The 13,069-nt window shown below is 35.3% G+C and overlaps 2 protein-coding genes across 2 annotated transcripts; one reads left to right on the top strand and one right to left on the bottom strand.

Annotated features, from left to right (window-relative positions):
- The first annotated feature begins 248 nt into the window (after positions 1-248).
- Positions 249-2,196, top strand: LOC104098735 (pentatricopeptide repeat-containing protein At1g26900, mitochondrial). The gene has a single exon (XM_033656779.2). The coding sequence runs from the start codon at positions 297-299 to the stop codon at positions 2,097-2,099; it is 1,803 nt and encodes a 600-aa protein (XP_033512670.1). The 5' UTR covers positions 249-296; the 3' UTR covers positions 2,100-2,196.
- Positions 2,197-3,959: 1,763 nt separating this feature from the next.
- LOC104098734 (cullin-3A) lies at positions 3,960-11,849 on the bottom strand. The gene is made up of 2 exons (XM_009605541.4): positions 11,085-11,849; positions 3,960-6,165 (listed from the first exon to the last, which is right to left on the bottom strand). The coding sequence occupies exons 1-2, from the start codon at positions 11,246-11,248 to the stop codon at positions 4,125-4,127; spliced, it is 2,205 nt and encodes a 734-aa protein (XP_009603836.1). The 5' UTR covers positions 11,249-11,849; the 3' UTR covers positions 3,960-4,124.
- Positions 11,850-13,069: the final 1,220 nt, after the last annotated feature.

Raw genomic sequence — 13,069 nt, 5'->3', positions numbered from 1 at the left:
GTCCAACGTGTAGGCGTTTGTATTACACGCACTATTACACGCACTGGCAGCTTCCTGCCATAAGCGTTTATTATTCACGGTTTGAATGAGTGTAAGTGTTCAATTGGCAAACTTCTAAGTTTAGGGACTGGCATGACAAAGTGGCACAAGTACAGGGTGTCATTTAGGTCATTTTGCCGATAATTAATATATATATATTCAAAAATAGTTTTGATGACTTGGGACATTTTTTAGAATTTCCTGTAAAAGCAATAATCATCCTTACTTTACCGCGAAATCTAGCTTTACTAGGTCTCATGAACATAGCCGTTAATTCCTACTGTTCATACCTAAGACAAAATTTCAAACATGTATCATCAATCATCTTAACAAGACATTACTCTATGTTTTCTTCTGACCAAAAGCTAATTTCTCAGTTACAATCATGTAAGCAAATCTCTGAAATCAAACAATTTCATGCCTTAATGGTCAAAACTGGTCAAGATCAAATTCCTTTTTCGCTTAGCAAACTTCTTGCATGTTCAATCCAATACACAGACTATGCATCTTCAATGTTTAAATACATACAAAGCCCAAATCTTTATATGTATAATACCATGCTTCGTAGTTATTCAATAAGTGATGACCCTCAAAAGGGTCTTTTGTTTTTCAACAACATGAGGGCACAAAGTGTAATTCTTGATCAATTTGCTTTTGTTTCTGGACTTAGATCTTGTACACGTTTATTGGCGAAATGGACTGGTGAAGCTATTCATTCAGTTGTTCTGAGATCTGGCTTTGATTTGCCTCTTGATTTGAGGAACACCCTTTTGAATTTTTATTGTGTCTCTGGGAGAATCCGTTGTGCCCACCAACTGTTTGATGAATTTTCAGATAGAGATTTGGTGAGTTGGAACACTTTGATGGGTGGTTATCTTTGTGTACATAATTATCCTGCTGTTTTGGAATTATTTATAGAATTGCACAGGGATGGTGTTTCCGCTAGTGCCACGACGATGTTGTGTGTTTTGTCTGCGATTGGTGAGTTAAAGATTGCTTTGGTAGGGGAATCCATGCATGGGTTCTGCATAAAGAATGGATTTTGCTATAGTGTGAAGGTGCTAACTGCCTTGATTTCTCTGTATGGGAAGATGGGTTGCATTAGCTCGGGCCGTAGTCTATTTGATGAAGCTTATCCGAAAGATGTTGTCTTGTGGAACTGTTTGATAGATGGATATGCTAAAAATGGCCTGCTAGAAGAGGCATTGTCTCTATTGAGGCAAATGAAGGTTCAAAGATTGAAGCCAAATTCATCAACCTTGGCAGGTTTGCTTTCTGCTAGTGCTTCCTCCGGGGCTTTCAATATGGGTCATTATATTCAGAACTTCACAGAAGATCAGCAATTAGCTATGGATCCAGTTCTTGGGACAGCATTGATAGATATGTATGCTAAAAGTGGCTTGCTTGTTAAGGCAGTTAATGTTTTTGACAATATGGAGACCAAAGATGTAAAGTGTTGGACATCAATGATAATGGGTTACGGGGTACATGGCGAGGCAAAGGATGCTGTTGCACTCTTCCATAGAATGGAGGATGAAGGGTTTAGGCCTAATGAAGTGACTTTCTTGGCCGTATTCAATGCTTGTAGCCATGGAGGACTGGTGGCGGAGGGCATCAGCTGTTTTAGAAAAATGGTGCTGGAATATGGCTTGACTCCTAAAATTGAGCATTATGGATGTTTGATTGATATCTTAGGCCGTGCTGGATTGCTTGAGACAGCACGAGAACTGATAAAAGGTTTACCCATTGAGGGGGATGCTACTGCATGGCGTGCGTTACTAGCAGCATGCAGAGTCCATGCTAGTGTTGAGCTGGGAGAACAAGTGAAGAAAGAACTAGAACAGAGATTCGGCAAACATCCAGCTGATTCACTACTTTTGAGCAGTACTTACGCGATCGCTGGGATAATGCCCGAGCACAGAGATATAACAGAGGTGGAGGAACGTAAATTAGAAAAAGAAGTCGAATGTTCTCTCCCTGGGAAGAAGGAAGCTGGATGTAGTGCAATTGAATTATGTGAAAATGGCCAGGTTTTTCTTAACCAAGCTGAAGTACCGTAGTTCATAAAGGGCCCTGCCTTTGTCTGCCACAACAAAGTTTTGATTTTCAGTTTAAAAGTTGCTTCTCATTCTTTCAGACAGAGGAGTGCTTTGGCAAGTGGGCTATCAATTATTCTTTGCACTAATTTGGAATAACTACGACAGGAAATCCATTCATTCAGCATAAAGATATAAGATGAATCTGCACAAACAGCAGGCACGACACCAAAAGAAGTCATCTTTTTTTGTTTAAGATGGTGGTTTGCAGACTAACTTAAACGTATTTCAACTAATCCACCAGATATTCTGTTATTGCCTACAATCGACAGTGCAGGGTAGTAACAGCAAGATAGCTGCCTATGAACACAAGTGCGGGGTAATAACAGGCAGAGAGCTCACATACAACTCTCAAATCAATGTCATCAGCGTCAATTTGTGATCCTGGCTATTCACATACAACGCTTATATGTTCATGAAGTAAGAGTAGACTGCTCTAGGTTGACAGGAATGACAACAAGTGGGGGAACCATTCCCTGAATACCAGTTTGAAAATTTTCACCACCTGCAGCTGCAAGTGGTATCTGGTGTGTCAACAAATCTGTTATGTGTGTCTTTAAACGCTAATGTAAATTAGTAACATGTAGTCATAGACAATTGCGTCGATAACAGGAAAATTATATTAAATTCATAAAAGATAAGTAAAGGTGTAAAAAAAGAACCTTGTTTGAAAATTGGTCTGTGTTAACTACAGTAGTTGCTAGTAATGAGAAAGTGGAAATCATATATCTTTAAATAAAAAAAATAAAAAATAAAAAGAACGTATCTAACTGAAGAAAAAATGCAGATTCATATATCTGGAAATGGAGACAGATCATCTAGCAGGTTGAACCCGTTGCTTTCGACTCAAAACATGTGTACATACTAAAAGATATTTTATATATGTATATGTGTTTGCGCACATTTATATAATAACACAGACACACATAAGATATTCCAAATCTTGAGATGAAAATTCCTATATATTCTCTTCTGTCTGATTACTTTGTTCTACTCTTTAGTCAACAAAAATATTTATCAACTAACGTGTAACTATATAGAATCGATTGAAAGGAAATGTGAGTAAATATTTGTTGAAGAAACAGCATCATCTTTCTTTTGTCCCTTCTATATATGGCGCTTTGTGTTTCATATATGCCTATGTTTCCATGTTCTTCTTATTGTAATATCGAACACTGTTTTGGCAGAAACAAAATTTCATAGCATCAGTGATCAATGGGGAAGGCTATGGGTCCAAACATGCGTGCTGTTCGTATTCCTCAAATACCAATGTTCTTTTTATCCTGTACGAAAGCAGATTAACGCTTTCTATCTCATTTTGGTAGGATGAAATAAATGGAGTTGAATCGGCAGCACTTGGTTCTGAAGTCTTTGCCAAAGCATCTACCATGTCTTGGCCGACAATCAGTGGCGGACCCAGAATTTTGTGCAAGCGGGTTTAATCTTAGAAGTACATAACTTTAGTCGTAAAATAGTTGTCCAGTGGGTTCAAATAAAATATTTATACAAAATTTATACAGCTTTAATCATAATTTATACATTTACACTGTATTATTTTTTGGTGTTAGGGGGTTCAGTTGAACCCGCTAGCCACCACGTGGGTCCGCCACTGTCGACCATTCACATATTTTCTCTACGCGAAACCAGATAACCAATAACAAAAGAGTAGTGCTAGCTTATACCAAAGGAAAACATAAAGTTTAACAAAGGCCTGCACTAACAACTCAATCGAGACTAACCATGGCAGGTTAGCTCATAACATGAAGTTTTTTAGCGAGTGTTACGATACTTGTATCTTTCTCTCATAGCAAATGCATATGGATGTAGCCAGCAGAAACAACTGCATTCATTGAAACTCAATTACTGCTATAGAAACTAAGAGGGTAGAGAAAAATTCCAATAAATCATATCAATTCTACCGAAGAAGCTTAAGAAAGTCACCAATTATGACTTGCTCAAGTTCACAAACAAGTACCCGTGAGCCATTTCTTATGCAAGGTAGCGATACAATCGTCTATCTGTATTATCCCTTTCCAAGAAATCTCTCTCGATAAGTGACTCAATGCGTTTCTTGATTTCTCCTGGATTTGCCAGGAAACGTGATTGCAATTGCTTTGTAACTTCAGTGATGATGTTGTTGTGATCTAATACCTTCCTGGATTTCATGATCCTCACAATAGCAGCTTCAATCTGGGGCTTTCTATCCTCTTCCACCCTTTGACGTGTCTCCTGCTTTTCAGGCTCGGATTCCTTCTGTGCAACTACAGTTCCTATCTTGACCTTGTAAAATTTGCTCGTAAATTTGTCATTGACAAGAAAGGCGTCGTCCTCCCCGATATCCTTACTCATGGGTTCTTTCCGGAGGACGTTCTTTCCCTTAACACATGCTAGGGACTGCAAGCACCTTTTCAAATCAGACGAAGGGATCTCAGTGGCCTGTTCAATCTCCTTGTACATTAGCCGATCAGCATTATTGAAAAGCATGAGGACACACATTTGGTAAGTAGAGACATTGAGCTCATGCTTCTGGCCCTTCCCAAATGTCGCTTTCAGATCAGCTGTGCCCATGTTTGTTTGCCAGGATAATCTTCGACCAGTGTGGGTCCCAAGGTAATACGACCGAAATTTCTCACACAGGGCTGACAATTCAGCTGGCAAATTGCATGTGATACTAGGTTGAGTAGGCCAAGATCCCGTCGTGAGAACCTGGACAACCAATGAGGGGCCATCACCCAATTCAGCACCATATGCTACATGGAATCCTTGCATTGTGTCCTGAGAAGTTTTCATGTCGGTAAACATGCCCTCTAATTTGGAAGTGAACTGATAACCACATTCTGTCTTCAGCTTAACAATCAGACTTCTCTCAGCATCATCGGAAACTGTTTTTCCTGAAAGCAGTCGCTTTGCCAAGTGCTGTTTATAATACTTCTCAAACACATCTTTTTCTTGCAAGTAACGGAAGAGCATCATCACCTTGTCGAGAATAACTTCAACATCTTCCTCACTGACTCCTTTAAGGCCTTTTCGCAATTTTTCATCCACAAACAATGATATAAACTCGGGAGAACGGGGATTGAGGTTAATGAAGAATTCAAAAGATGAGTTTAAGGCATTTTGGAAAGTCTTGTCGTTGTTGAATGCCAAGATTATTACATTATCATATTTATCCTTCTCATTCAAGAGACACTGGACAAATTCAACAGGATCTTTCAGCTTCTCAGGATCGGTAACAAGCTGTTTACCAATCTCTCTGATGTGAGAAGTCATTACATCTCTTATTGTTGCAAGACCATTAGGAACTCTACGGAATAAGTTGTACATTCTTCTCAAATCTTCATATTTATCATCAAGAAGCATATTCACCATACCTGAATTTTCCATATGGACAAGCCTAGGCATATGGTTTTCAATCATCTCTTTCTCCACAACATTAGTGAGCTTAGCTTCAGTCTTTGGATCCAAGTAGTGTGACACCCTCTCTATTTCTTCGTTTAAACGTTTCTCAGCTTTCTTGAGGTAGTCTCCACAGTCGCAACATTCAATGAACCTCTGAGACTCGGCCCTGTAAAAATCAGCTGATACTTCAAGAAAAGGTTTTTCAAAGTCTTCCTGGTACACGGATGGTCCTAAATCCATTAGCATCTTAATTATATTTCTCATCAGTCCCCGGTTAATTACTTCCCCATCCCGTTCTTTGAGTATCAGTCCAAGAAGCGTACTCAGAAGTCTCATCTGAATCTTATTCGCATGTATTATGTTATCCCGCCAAAGATTCAGCCCAAGCTCATGAACAGGGATCTTATGGGTACTTGGAACGAAGGTCCTGTCCATGTACATCAGAATATCCCGTATCATTTGCAATGCCTTATTATGATCTGCCCATTGCCTATTCAGCTCTTCCAAGAATAAATCACCTTGGGCTGATTCTATGCATTTAGAGATCTCTTGTAGGTGGAAGGTAATAGTAGATACAAGTCCAGAATATAGCTTCTCACCAAATTTGTGTAATACCATATTATAAGCATTTCTGCATTGACAGAAGATATCCCAACATCAAGAATAGTATATTCAAGCATACAAAAACAAAGAGAGGAACTAAACAGTATCGGAAACGAAAATGAAGAAAACGAGCAGGATGCAGCAAAGCAAGAGATCATTAAGATTGTAAAGGTTCATTACATATCAATAACAACAAACACATAGACTAAACAGAGAGACAATGACAGGATATGCTAAGTGTTAAAAATTGGGATTAGGAAATTCTATATCACCCTACGACATCTCAGAACTTCAGTCCAGAAGGAAGAATGAGGTGAACAGTAAGAAGTTTGCACACGCATCTGCTTGCCTCATGATTTCTCCATGAACAGAAGCAACAGTCTTCCTCTTTCTTTACCCTAAAGTAACAAACTCCATAACCTCCAGTTTAAATATCTATCCAAATTACAGAACAAAGAAAGACAATGGAGCGGTGAATCACTGAACTTGGGCCCACTCAGAATGCATGTCTTCTGACAATTTACTTCTACTCTAGGCATTGCTCCTACCAGATTTTGAATTCTAAAGTCGTGTAGCTTTTTTTATAAAAGCCTTTTGAGAAAGAGTCTAAAAACACCAATTCACACATGAGAAATATCTCACCGGGCCTAGAGGCCAAGTCGTCCGCAAAATAGATGCTGCGATTAATTGATAACCTGTTTGGACGATTTTTTTTATATAAGGTGTTTGGACACTATTTTGTTGAAGTTGAAAAAAATGACCATTTGAAGTTGAAGTTGAAGTTGAAAAAAGAGTATTTGGAAGTTGTTGTGTTCGGACATGAGTTTCACGTGGGAAAATGTAGAAGTTTCGTAGGTTAAAACCATTGTTTCACTTGAAATACTTCTCAAACGAGTTTTTCAACTTCAACTTCTCTATTTCAAGTTGGAGCTGAAATAATGAACAAAATTGTAAAACAAACATTGATTTGCAAATAAAATTTCAGTATTTGCAAATAATATGTATGTCTAAGCGACCACTAACCCCGTAAGAAATTTCCTTACTACCTCTTCTAGTAATACACATTGAATAACCTTTACACTCCAATATTTTTTTTGATAATCGTGGTGTCCGAGCCAAGCTTGCGCACAACTCCTTTACCACTCCGATATTGTATATGGATTGTGAAGTTATCCCCTTTTTTCATAAGTAGCAGATGGATTGTGAGCTTAAGATCATGATTCTTTAGTATCCTAAACTCCACGCCCAATTGGTCTCATTCTAGGGACTACTATAAACTTAAATAAATTTTGATGCACCAAACCATTTTTAATCTTGTTTGGTACGCCAACTTAATGGAATTCGAATGAATGAAAATAGTATAAATGGCTGAATGCAAAAATTGCAAACCCTTTTAGAAGAGGAATAGGCTGCGTACAATGTGGAGAGGGGATTAGATATAGGGAATTGAAGGGGGATTTGTCAATGGTTATTTGGTAGGGATTCGGAGCAAAGAGTTCATGAAAAGACAGAGATAGAAAGGTCATCTCATAGTCTATTCCTAATTCCATCCTTTAATGGATTGAAAACTTGCTGTTTCCGCAAAATAGATTGGATCCTGAAATCGCGACTATTGAAACAAGGGTACTAATCATTTAGCTAATCATAGAAATGGAATTAAACAATGAAATCATATTTTATCTTGTGATCATTGGCTAGCAAACAAGTTGTAGGATCATAACTTTCCCCTCAAAATACAATATATTCTAAAGCACTTACCTGCTATAGCTGAGCAGTAATCAAACTTCTATTAGCTTTTGAATTTTTAAATCTAGGTACCTCACATGTAAAGCAAAAGATCCATATAAGCTACTTACCTAGGTGCAGTATTTGCCAGGATTAGGGTTAACGGTGAGATTTAGTACAGTGTTTTTAAGCAAAAAGCACAAAAAATGACAAGGTCCATCAGGCTAGAAGTTAAAAGCGTGAAGTAACTTCTTTGAAGTGAAGCGTGCAATTTACAAAGAACTAAAGGAATACCAAACATATATGAATTCAGTACTATAATAAACTTGCAATTAAAATACTCCCTGCATTTCAATCTACGTGTCTTACTTTCCTTTTTAGTTTGTTTCAAAACAAATGTCATCTTTATATATTTAGTAAGTTTTTAATTCCAACATTCTCATTTTACTTTTAGTGATACTCCATTATATGAATGACATGGCATGTTTAGAACCATAAGATTCAAATGAATTTTTGGTATATTTTCGATGAAGGGGAATTTTATAGATGGCATCCACAAGATGCAAGAAGTACAAAAGAGAGTACATAAAGGACAGACAGCTATGAACAAAAAAGAGTTAAGCAAGAGAGCTGACAAAATCAAAAAAGTTAACAGGACAATCATTAGGAGCTAAATTGTGCCAACTATACAACCATAGAAGACATCTAGCCTTAAGAACTATAGAAGGAGTTGCTATCCCATCAAAGCAAAAAAAAAGGGATGTTTTTGGTATATTATACAAACTTTAGTTTATAACCACAAGATTTAAAAGTTTTTCTTTAAATTCTTATATTTTCGTGCCAAGTTAAAGTAAGACATATATAAAATGAAACCAGAGGGAGTAACTAATTTCAGCATTCAATATACAACAAGGCCAATATTAATTCAACTCCTCAGAGCTGAGGTTTAAAGAACCAAGCACTTCTTATTGAGAGTGCTTTGCATGTCATCGTTTGAAGCACACACTTCTCTAAAGCGCATGCCTTCACCCGGAAAGCAATAACCCCTCAGTTCGCATCATTTAAATTACTTTAAAAGGCAAATAATTTACTAGCAAAGTAGTGTTGGAACAACTTGGACACGATTAGAGTTAGAAAGCTTTCAACAACTCTTTTTTATTATCAAAATCAGTATGGGAAGTAGGTCGTTTGACAAGATGTGCATCTTGGACGAAAAGAAAACATTGAATTATACAAGCTTATTACGTAAGTTGCCAAATATCCTTCTAATCAATTTTCACATGTTAGATCTGACACAACTCAAAAGATTCAATTACTTAAGCTTCTATATGCTCAAATTATCTTTTGAATGAAAAAGACAACTGAGAAAATTTAATTTGGTCGAATATCAAAGATTGGGTACAGTTTTAGAATCACTTAATGGGATTAAACAATGTTAGTATATATCCATCCTTTTTTTATTTTGATAAGGTAAAGTAGTGTATATCCATCTTTATAAATATTAAATCTTAACATATTTAGGTATTAAAGACAGAATTTATTGCATACAAACTCTTTAAATTACGGTTATCACAGATAGAAATTCTTTGGATACATCTCCAACATGACCTGCAGATCTTAGTGGCGTAATGAAGATCTACATTTGGCAAAATACTAAGAACAAAAGATGTGTCATCAAATTGTGTTGTGAGATCTGTAGCCATTCCTAAAAAAAACTCTTGAATAATGACATATCAACCCAAATTAATCCAGAATTCGAACATCCAACTAAGTAGTAAATGATATTCTATATCTGCTAAAAAACACCTCTTTCAAATGGTCCATGTGATTAAATAAAAGAAAGATGAGTGCTATGAAATAACACAAATTACTGAACCTTTAGACATGCTACAAGAATGGTAAAGAGGAAAACATTCTGTTTACTAATGTTAATTCCTAAGACTCTCAAGTACTATGAGCATAGTAACTACCTACGCCCCGACAACATTTCAAAGGTGGCATACTTTACGACATGACACGTGCACATACACTGTCGTGTATTGGAATTGTATGCAAGAGCAGCTATTAGACACATATGCAGTGTAATGCACTACTTATCACTTAATCAAGATTTGGTAACATACCGTGATGATGACAGCGTGAAGAGTAGATAGAAAGGTGAACAAATCCTAGATTTCATGAGATCCACGTTATCTTAAATATAGACAAGATATCAAATAACCTTTCTGTTAGGGACAAGCAAAGAGCTCAAACAAAATTAGAAATAGGCAAAAAATATCTAGATACCAATCAAGAAGACAAGCAAGCATTTCCCTGTTCATAGTTTCGTCACTACCCAAAAAAGTAGCATGTTGCAGACATAGAGTAAGCATTTAATATAGCTTATTGCCCTATGTCTGCAACAAGCTAGATTAAATGAATCTATATATTATCTCCACATTACAACAACAACAACAACAACAACAAAAAAAAACCCAGTATGATCCCAACAGGTGGGGTCTGGGGAGGGTGGTCTGTACGCAGACCTTACCCCTACCTAATGCAGGTAGAGAGGTTGTTTCTAATAGACCCTCGGCTCAGGAAGGGCAAGAAGAAGAAGAGGAAAGCAAGGAAGGAAGAAAGAAGGAAGAGAAAAGAAAAAGGGAGAGATAAAAGATAAGTAGTACCAAATAATATATTATCTCCACATTCTTGGTCTTAAAGAAACTTAAGCAGCTAACAAGGGAAGGAAACTGAATACACAGACTAGGTACTAGTCCTTCTTGGTTTAACTAACCCATGCATAATAATTCAACCCGATCAGTCAACTACGCATCAACGCCAAACTAGTTGGAGTTGGCTTTTTAATTCTCTCTAACCATTCCACTCTATTCACGACTAATTTATTCCAATAGGAATGACATTAACCTGAGGTCCCGATATAGTGCTTGCCTTTGTGGGCATCCCCAACTTATCCAAAATTAGAGGATTTATCAAAGTTAAAAGTAATATTTATGTTCTAGCAGTCAAATTAAGCAACCGCCTAATTTTATCAGAGCTTGTGATCATCTATTCATTGTAAGATAAACATGACTACACCTCAGTAAGAAATAAGGCAGGGTCAGTTGTATGAATCGTCGCTGACCTTGTTTTTTGATTTAAGTAAGCTCAACTCATGTCATCATCATACCAAATGAAAAATAAGTTAAAATATATATAATAAAAAAAAGAAATGATTTGGACCTGTAAAGTTCTTCAAAGCTGAGTCCACTAGCATTGTGATTGTAAATCTCATGAATGGCATGCTCCAGTATTTTCCAAGTCTTGTCTGCATACTTGGGATCAACCACTACTTTGTGCTTGAACGCCTCTATCTGAAAATTCCTCTTCTTCTGATTACTACTCATCCTATATATATATATATATATATATATCAATGTGTATCTAACCCCAAGAAAATAATATAACAAAACCTAACCCCCAGAAAATAATCTGAATTAAAAATGAGGTAAAAATTTCCTTCTTCCTGAACAATAGTACTATCAAGAAGAAGAAAAGGGCTTTTTAAAATAAAGATCAATAAAGATTGAGACTTTAAATGAATATAATTTAAACTATGAAGTTGGAAAATCAAGAAAATAGCTGGATTTAGAACTGATTATTTCAACCAAGAAGTTGAGATTTTTATACAACCCTAGGATTGAGAAATCACTTCTAAGGAAAGATCAATAAAGTTAGAGACATTTAAATGAACAAATCAATGTAAAAGTGGAAAAAATCAAGAAAACAGACTGTTAGATTCAGAGCTAATGTTTTATTGATGATTTTTTAAAAGAAGGGGAAGCAGGAAAATGGAGGAGTAGGGTTTTGAAAGAAGAATAAAGAGGAAGATTTAGTGATACGTAAAAGAAATCTCACCCAATTGGGTTAAAGATTTTTGGAGGAAAACTTGAAATAGAAGAAGAGGTATCTTCAGATAATATATTCGTCTCAAATTATATACTCCTATTATGCACTGAAAAAGAAAATTAAAACAGGGACTGTATTTATAGCAAAATCATTGCTCCCTTCATGAACTTTAAAATCTTGAACAGTAAAAATAAAGTAATTGTCATTAGAACTTTTGAAATGTCAAAAATGACTCTCAATAATTTTAAATACGCCAAAGGACCAAATATACCCTTATACTTTTAAAAATATCTAAAAATATCTCTCGTTATACTATTGGGTTATATATACCCTGCAGTCATACTTTGGGTTCAAATATACCCCTCATTTAAACGGAGGGACACGTGTCATCGTCTTATTAGCCAATTCTAAATATCTCCTAATTAATTAAAAAGACGCATTACCCATACCTGAAAAATAATTTTCTAAAGCAATTTTTTTTGTAAAAAATAGAAAAAACTGAAATTTTTTTTACTAAAAACTGAAAAAACGAAAATATTTTTTTTTCCAGTTTTTACAAAAAAACTGCTTTAAAAAAAGTGAAAAATATTTTCTAAAATAATGTTTTTGTAAAAACAAAAAAAAAAACTGAAAAGCAATTTTCTAAAGAAATATTTTTGTAAAAACAGGAAAAAACTGAATGTTTTTTTACTAAAAACTGAAAAAATCGAAAAAAAAAATTCAGTTTTTAGAAAAATATTGCTTTAAAAAAAACTGAAAAATAATTTCTAAAGCAATTTTTTTTGTAAAAACAAAAAAAATAAATTCTAAAGCAATGTTTTTGTAAAAAATGAAAAAACAAATATTTTCTTTTTATTTTCAGTTTTTAGTTATAAAAATTCAATTTTTTTTAGTTTTTAATTGCTTTAGAAAATTACTTTTCAGTTTTTATTTTCAGTTTTTACAAAAATATTGTTTTAGAAAATATTTTTCAATTTTTTTTAAGGTAGTTTTTTTGTAATAACTGGAAAAAAAAATTGTTTTTTCAGTTTTTAGTAAAAAAAATTGAGTTTTTCTAGTTTTTACAAAAAAAAAAATTGCTTTAGAAAATTACTTTTCGGGTATGAGTAATTGGTCTTTTTAATTAATTAGAAGATATTTAGAATTGGTCAACGGGACGATGACACGTGTCCCTCCGTTTAAATGAGGGGTATATTTGAACCCAAAGTATGACTACATGGGTATAGATAATCCAATAGTATAACGAGGGTATTCTTATACCATTTTCGAAAGTACAGGGATACCCTTTGCCGTTTTAAATAAAATGACACTTTTTACTT

The sequence above is a fragment of the Nicotiana tomentosiformis genome, chromosome 11 (genome assembly GCF_000390325.3).
Source record: "Nicotiana tomentosiformis chromosome 11, ASM39032v3, whole genome shotgun sequence".
Classification (NCBI taxonomy): domain Eukaryota; kingdom Viridiplantae; phylum Streptophyta; class Magnoliopsida; order Solanales; family Solanaceae; genus Nicotiana; species Nicotiana tomentosiformis.
This window is presented reverse-complemented; position numbering and strand designations above follow the sequence as displayed.